Source organism: Protobothrops mucrosquamatus, unplaced genomic scaffold, assembly GCF_001527695.2.
Source record: "Protobothrops mucrosquamatus isolate PMUCROS unplaced genomic scaffold, P.Mucros_1.0 scaffold_204, whole genome shotgun sequence".
In the NCBI taxonomy this organism is placed as follows: domain Eukaryota; kingdom Metazoa; phylum Chordata; class Lepidosauria; order Squamata; family Viperidae; genus Protobothrops; species Protobothrops mucrosquamatus.
Window position 1 is genome coordinate 153,982 of NW_015386280.1, and position 8,320 is coordinate 162,301.

At 47.3% G+C, this 8,320-nt stretch overlaps 1 protein-coding gene across 1 annotated transcript in view; it reads right to left on the reverse strand.

Moving 5' to 3' along the window:
* The window catches only part of AGPAT1 (1-acylglycerol-3-phosphate O-acyltransferase 1), a 17,166-nt gene extending 9,643 nt beyond the window's left edge, over window positions 1-7,523 (reverse strand). Inside the window, exons 1-3 of the mRNA XM_015826071.2 lie at window positions 7,339-7,523; window positions 3,506-3,639; window positions 1,570-1,745 (exon numbers count right to left, since the gene is read on the reverse strand). Coding sequence (XP_015681557.1) covers window positions 1,570-1,745; window positions 3,506-3,639; window positions 7,339-7,523 — 495 coding nt within the window. The remainder of the gene's footprint in view (window positions 1-1,569; window positions 1,746-3,505; window positions 3,640-7,338) is intronic.
* Window positions 7,524-8,320: the final 797 nt, after the last annotated feature.

Here is an 8,320-nt window from a genome sequence, read left to right on the forward strand (position 1 = left end):
CACGGCCTTTTGTGCCAGTCCTTGAACAAGCAGCTGCTAGAATGTACTATAACCAATACAAAATGGCCAAGTGTGGGAGGGCCGCTGGACAAGTGTGGGAGGGCTGCATTTAAATAGAGCAGGGAGGGCTCTTAGCGGGCCGGATTAAACCGGTCCGCGGGCCGCAAATGGCCCGCGGGCCGGACTTTGGACATGGCTGCACTAAACCAACGGTTGTAAGCTGAAGACTATCTGTACATAAAACACACTTGGTAATTCACACTCTCAATAAGGGGGGGGGAAACCCAAGTCGAACCTTATAAGAATGTGGCAAACGTGTCTCAAATTCAGTTTCAGAATAGAGCTGGAAGGGACCTTGGAGGTCTTTTAGTCCAACCCTCTGCTCAAGCAGGAGACCTTATACCAGGGGTGTCAAACTCAATTTCATTGAGGGCTGCATCAGCATTGTGGTTGCCCTCAGGGGGCTGGGTGGGTGTGGCCAGGGTGTGGCCTACTGGGTGGGCGTGGATGGAGTGGGTGTGGCCTACTGGGTGGGCATGGCCAGCTCTACATTGTTCGCGTCAAGGGGGCCTGTGGGGGCCTAGGCAGGAGTGGGACAGATCTGAGGGTCTCTGGCAGAAGAGGGTGGGACTGGGGCAAGTGCCAAGGCATGGTCCATTGGAGGAGCCTCACTGTTCCTCTCAGGCCATGTGTGGGGTGGGGGGCTTATGGAGCTAAGACTGAATGCGTTTCAGCATAGATGGCCACCACAAAATTGTACATTGGCTCCTGGCTGGCCTGGGCCAGGGCCAAGGCAGAGGGGGCCATTCCCTCACTGTTTCCAGGATGGCTTCACGGGCCACATGAAACCACTTCGCGGGCTGCCTTATACCCTTCCAGACAAGTGACTGTCCAGTCTCTTCTCAAAAGCCTCCAGTGATGGACCACTCACAACCTCTGGAGGCAAAGCTGTTCCACTGGTTAATTGTCCTCACTGTCAGGAAGTTTCTCCTTAATTCCAGGTTGCTTCTCTTCTTGATTAATTTCCATCTATTGCTTCTTGTCCTGCCCTCTGGAGCTTTGTAAAATAAGTTGACCCCCTCTTCTTTGTGGCAGCCCGTCAAATACTGGAATACTGCTATCATGTCCCTCCTAGTCCTTCTTTTCTTTACCCAATTCCTGCAACCGTTCTTCCTATGTTTTATCCAGGCCTTTAATCATCTTAGTTGCTCTTCTCTGCCCTTTCTCCAATCTCTCCTTCCCCACTCCTCAATCCAAATTCACCACGCTCAATGCCATCTGGATATGGCATCGCCCTAGCTCAGGGGTAGGCAACCTTGGCTCTTTTATGACTCGTGGACTTCAACTCCCAGAATTCCTGAGCCAGCCATGCTGAGGGGAAAGGGAGAGATTTCCACGCTGAGCCATGCCGGCTCAGGAATTCTGGGAGTTGAAGTCCACGAGTCATAAAAGAGTCAAGGTTGCCTACCCGTGCCCTAGCTCGAACGCAACTCCATCCCACCAGACTCCCCACTCCATTTCATCACAGTTCTGCAGTCCCCTTTCCAAAATAAAAAAAACAACCCTCACGTCTTGGCTCAGCATAGTTTGGGCAGCCTCAGACATAACACTGATGGCATCGTTGGTTTTCTTGCGGTTGATAAAAATGATGCCCCCCAGCCAGCAAGCCAACCCCACCGTGCCCATATACATCAGCTCCTTCTTGGCAATTGGCACACACCGATCTGGCAACACCTCCATTAAACCTGTGCAGGGAAAAAAAAAAAAAGGATTAGCTATGCTACTCCAGAAGTCACACACCGGGGGTGGGCAACCACGGCCCCTTTACGACCTGTGGACTTCAACTCCCAGAATTCCTGAGTCACGGTCATAAAAGGGCCGTAGTTGCTCGTCCCTGTCATAGATAAAAATATTTGCCTTGAACCAGACAGCCACGGCTTCAAGGGAAGGAACCACAAAGTGGAGACAGAATACAGGTAGTCCCCGACTTACAACAGTTCGTTTAGTGACCATTCAAAGTTACAACGGCACTGAAAAATGTCACTTAGGACTGTTTTTCACAGTTACCATCTTTGCAGCATCCCCCCCATGGTCATGTGATCAAAATTCAGACGCTTGGCCACTGGTTCACATTTATGACCTTTGCTGTGTCCCGGGGATCACGTGATCCCCTTCTGCGACCTTCTGACAAGCAAAGTCAACGGGGAAGTCAGATTCACTTAACAATCGGGTAACTAACTTATCAACTGCAGTGGTTCACTGAACAACTGTGGCAAGAAAAGTCTTAAAAGGGAGCAAAACTCACTTAACAAATGTCTCACTTAACAACATAAATTTTGGGCTCAATTGTGGTCGTACGTCGAGGACTACCTGCATATCTTTTTTTAATTACCTAGATTAAGTTGGGCAATTTTCAGTTTAGGAAGTGGTGGAAAACCAACTTTTTATTAACTAATGCTTATTAGAGGAGTTGTAAACAAAAGAAACAGTAGGAAAAATGCCAGACTATCTATCTATCTATCTATCTATCTATCTATCTATCTATCTATCTATCTATCTATTATCTATCTATCTATCTATCATCTATCTATCTATCTATCTCTATCTATCATCTCTCTATCCTCTATCTCTATCTATCTATCTATCTATCTATCTATCTATCTATCTATCCTCTATCTATCTATCTATCTATCTATCTATCTATCTATCTATCTATCTATCTATCTATCATCTATCTATCTATCTATCTATCTATCTATCTATCTATCTATCTATCTATCTATCTATCTATCTATCTATCTATCTAATGTATCTATCTATCTATCTAATGTATCTATCCTCTACCTACCTACCTACCTATCTACTCTATCATCTCTATCTCTGTATCATCTCTCTCTCTCTCTCTCTCTCTCTCTCTATCTATCTATCTATCTATCTATCTCTATCATCTATCTTTTATCTATCATCTCTCTCTCTCTCTCTCTAATCTATCATCTACCTTTTATCTCTCTATCCTCTATCCTCTATCCATCGTCTGTCTGTCTGTCTGTCCGTCCATCCATCCATCCATCCATCTATCTGTGAGCCATGATGGCGCAGTGGTTAGAATGCAGCACTGCATTCGAGTTCAAGTCTCACTAGCTCAAGGTTGACTCAGCCTTCCATCCTTCCCAGGTCGGTAAAATGAGGACCCAGATTGTTGGGGGGGGGGGCGATATGCTGACTCTATAAACCGCTTAAGAGAGGGCAGTAAAGCACCAAGAAGCGGTATATAAGTATAACCGCTACTGCTATCTATCATCCATCCATCCGTCCATCCATCCAATTCATTTGCTGCCCGTCCTGTAATGCAATGCTTCTGGGCAGCTTCCACTCGCAAACTACATTGCAACATCTATTTTTTTTAAAAAAAACAACAACAACTTAACAACAAGAAATGAACCGGCAGAGCCCAGAACAAATTCTTAAGTTCCTTCCCATCCTCCCCACCTTCTTCTGGTCATACCAAGCAAGTCAAGGGAGCTCTGGTGGTTGGACACCACCACGTACGGCTCCTTGATGTTGAAGTTCTCGGCCCCTCGCACGTCAATCTTGATCCCGTAGAGATATTTTATGTGGACTAACATTAATCGCAATATCCTGGAAGGGTAAGGAAAAGAGAAAGCACATCAGGTTTGAATTGGACAACATTTAAGCGTGAATGTCTGTGGATATGTCAGGTTTTGGGGGATCCGGTCCCTCCAAACGCTCGGAGGCTGCCTTTTACCACCAACGTAACTTGGAGAACAAGCTGTCTCAAGGAAAGTGATCGCATGGGGGACAAAAGAAGCGATACACAGACACGCTGAAAGCATCTCTCAAGTCCCTGGATACCGACACCATCTCTTGGGAATTTTTGGCGCGTGATCGACCGACATGGCGTACCCTGGTTTACCAGGGGTGCCAGACATATGAACACAGGAGGACAATCTTGGCACAAGAGAAGCGAGCACTCCGTAAAGCCAGAGCTGCAAATGCTGAAGCAACAGTGTCCACATTTCTCTGTTCAGTATGTGGCAGAACATTCCGTGCTAACATCGGTCTAATCCAGTGGTTCTCAACCTGTGGGTCGGGACCCCATTTGGGGCCGATCGACCATTTCATGGGGGTCGCCAAGCAAGGCTGTCTGCCATTTTTTTTGTCCGCCATTTTTTTTGTCCGCCATTTTTTTCCCCTTTTCCGGCGGGTGTCTTACCTCCCTTGGGCTGGGCCAGCTGGTGGTCGGCCTGCTCCGTCTCTGCCGCTTGCCAGCTACACCTTGGCCGGCGCAGGGGGCGGAACCACGCATGCGCGGTGCTCCCGGGCAGGGAAAGTCCTCGACTTACGACCGGTTGGGTAGTCCTCAACTTACGACTGCTTTAGTCCTCGACTTACGACCGCTTTAGTCCTCGACTTACGACCGGCTTAGTCCTCGACTTACGACCGGTTGGGGTCGCGGCATTATAAAGGTTGAGAACCACTGGTCTAATCAGCCATCTACGGACACACCGTTGATGGCCCACAATCCACAAGATGTCAAGGTCTTCATCGAAATCGATGGACGAACAACACACAACTTGGAGAACAATAACTTCACCATGTGTATGGCTGGTATGGATTGAGTTAGAAGAGGGATCTCCAAACTTGGCAGCTTTAAGGACTTGTGGAAGCTGGCTGGGAGTTGAAGTCCACAAATCGTTAAGGCTGCCAAGCTTGGAGGCCCCTGAGCTAGAACACCCTGCCGAAAGCAAGCTTCAGCGTTTTTCCAAAAGGAAGGAGGAAAACCATGCATCCCCAAAGGGTGCAATTATTACTCCCACGTGTTCCCACCGAGCTTCATTGAGATATTAGGCCAGAAAAGGCTGGCTTGGGAAGACATTTGACAGGAAGACGCCATTGTTTCAAAGGGCTTTTGCCTTGAGTTTAGATGTGATCTTCTTTCTTCTTCGTTTTTAACTGCTTCGTTTTTGTTGTGAAAGACCTTTGGTATTTCTTACTTTCTGTTTCTTTTCCCAAAGGTGCTTTTGCAAAAGGCAACTGGACTTGTTTTTGTTTTTCCTTGAAGACGTTTCACTTCTCGTCCAAGCAGCTTTTTCAGTTCAAGTTGGTAAGGCCACACCTGGAATACTGCATCCAGTTTTGGTCACCACGATGTAAAAAAGATGTTGAGACTCTAGAAAGAGTGCAGAGAAGAGCAACAAAGATGATTAGGGGACTGGAGGCTAAAGCATATAAGGAACGGTTGCTGGAATTGGGTATGTCTAGTTTAATGAAGAGAAGGCCGAGGGGGGACATGATAGCAGTGTTCCAGTATCTCAGGGGCTGCCACAAAGAAGAGGGAGTCAAGCTATTCTCCAAAGCACCTGAAGGCAGGACAAGAAGCAATGGATGGAAACTCATCAAGGAGAGAAGCAGCCTAGAACTAAGGAGAAACTTCCTGACAGTTAGAACAATTAACCAATGGAACAACCTGCCTATAGAAGCGGTGAATGCTCCAACACTGGAAGTTTTTAAGAAGAGACTGGACAGCCATTTGTCTGAAATGGTATAGGGTTTCCTGCCTGAGCAGGGGGGTGGACTAGATGACCTCCAAATTTTTAAGAAGAGACTGGGCAGCCATTTGTCAGAAATGGTATAGGGTTTCCTGCCTGAGCAAGGGGTTGGACTAGATGACCTCCCCTAAGGTCCCTTCCAACTTTTATTATTATTATTGTTGTTGTTGTTGCTGTTGTTGTTGTTGTTGTTCAGTTCAAGCTTCTTGGATGAGAAGCAAAACGTCTTCAAAGAAAAAACCAAAAAAAATACAGTTGCCTTTGAAAAAGTACCTCCCTATGTTGAGAGAGGACATATGTCAAAATTAAACAGCCTTCCCTCAACCGAGGGGGAGGGATACGACATCATCCATCTCCCAGTCTACAACACAGTCCTTTCAGCAGTTCCAAGAAGGCTCCACACCCATTTGCACTGCTCAGGTGACCCTAAGGGCACAGATAAGCCTCCAGGTGGCCTCAATGACCCTCTGAAAGAATGCAAATGACCGGCTGTCTGCAAGGAGTATAAAAATCCTTCCATCCCCCAACATCCAGTCAGAGCTGAAGAAGCTTCTTGAATGAGAAGTGAAATGCCTTCAAAGAAAAACAAGAAAATCCAGTTGCTTCTTGAAAAAACAGCTTTGGGACAACCATGACCCGGATGACTGAGAATCTCCAGAGACAATATGACCCTGGATATTCAACAAAGTTCTACTTATATTCTGGTTAAGTCAGCAAGAGTCATTTGGATCGCAGTGGAGCAGAAATGTTTTAAATAAAGATGTAACATAATGTGGCTGGTTGGTTTGTGGCTTACCACAATACTGTTTACTAATATAGCTGGCAAAACAGGTTTTGCAGCTTGCAGTGGCACAAACCTATCCTAATAGTGATTTATTCAAGAAATCATGAGCCAGCAATGTAAAAATCTAGACCAGACGCTCCAATGCATAAAATAAATATTTCTTATTTTTCATTTCTGGGCAAAGCACAATCTCTCTCCCTTCAAGTCTGTTCTTTTCCTCCTTTTTTCCATTTCAAGGTGACATTGGACATCTCTTCTTAAAACAGGTACCCAGGTATAACCAGGCTGCAAGGACATACATTCTCCCCCTTGCTGCGTAGATTCCACTCTCATGGAGCATCCTGTATTGGTCAGCATCCCATCCAGACCAGCAATCTGCAGTCTTTGACGGCAGGAGGGGCAGGGTGGTTAAGCCGCCAAAGCCCATTTTTTGGGACCCTTCCCTATCAACAGCAAAGGTTCCTCAAACTTGACAACTTTGAATACGTGTGAACTTCAACTCCCAGAATTCCCCAGCCAGCCACGCTGGGGAATTCCCATGCTGGCTGGGGAATTATGAGAGTTGAAATCCACACATATTCAAAGTTATGGACCATCCCCAGTTTTCCGGCTGGTTGAGTTGAGTTAAACTACATTTCCCATTTTCCACCAGCTACTTTAGCTGAAGGTGGGAGCTGTGTCCAATACATCAGGAAGATGGATATCTAACCAGCTGTGATCAGGTATAGGCCTATGTCCGATGAAGGCTTTCTCCTAGCCCAGGGGTAGGCAACCTTGGCGCTCTTTTATGACTCGTGGACTTCAACTCCCAGAATTCCTGAGCCAGCCATGCTGAGGGGAAAGGGAGAGGTTTCCAAGCTGAGCCATGCTGGCTCAGGAATTCTGGGAGTTGAAGTCCACGAGTCATAAAAGAGCCAAGGTTGCCTACCCCTGTCCTAGCCCAAGAGGTATGGACCCCGCTAGCACACACCTAAACAGACTCACTTCATATTTTCCACGTCGCGCCCACGGACTGCACAGATGGGGATGGCAATGATAGCCAGGAAGAGGATGTAGCTGTTGTAGAACGCCATCTTGCAGAAATACTTGAAGGTGGCACTCCATTCATACAGAAGCGGGACAGCCACAAGGATGAGGATGAGGAGCCACTGGCCCAGCGAGATCTCCATTTTCTCTGAACAAAGGGAACAGGAAGAAGCTGAGTTTATTTCTGACGCATTCCTAGAAACCAAAAGTAAACAGAGCCTTGCAAACAATTGTCGCTGACTCTCCCCTAGGCTTGTGCTCTTCAGAGGTATCGGGAGGACACGTTGGCTGGAGACAACTGGTAGTTGTGGTTCTAAGACAGGGCTTTCCAACCTTTTCACCCATTGTACTACTTTTAGGAGATGGCAACATCCGAGTACCACCAGTCGCCTAGCAAGGTGTCAAAAACTTGATGACCCCCCCCCCCAAAAAAGGAAAAAAGTGATAAAGTACAGGTAGTCCTCGACTTACAACAGTTCGCTTAGTGACTGTTCGAAGTTACAATGGCACTGAAAAAAGTGACCCCCAAAGCCACAGCCGAGCAAGACACCTGCCTGCCCACCCACCAGCGCTCTTCCTCCTGTCTGAAGTTTTCATTGTTGTGAGCATTTCTGTTGAGGATTGGCAGCGGGGGTGGGAGTGGGGGGGGTGTTTGGTTTTTATTCCCCCCGTCTGCTGGGTGGTTGCAGCAGGTTTTGGTCACTTCACATGACCCTGGGACACTGAGACCGTCCTAAATATGAATCAGTTGCCAAGCATCTGAATGTAAATCACAAGACCCTGGAGATGCTGCAACATTCCAGCTGATCGGCGCTTCTTCAGGGCTCAGCAGAAGCACCAGGATCAGCGCCGAGCTCCAGCTGGAGCCTGGCGCTGATCCTGGCACTTCCACTGAGCCCTGACAGTCCCAAAGAAGTGCCGATCAGCTGGAAAGCGGCAC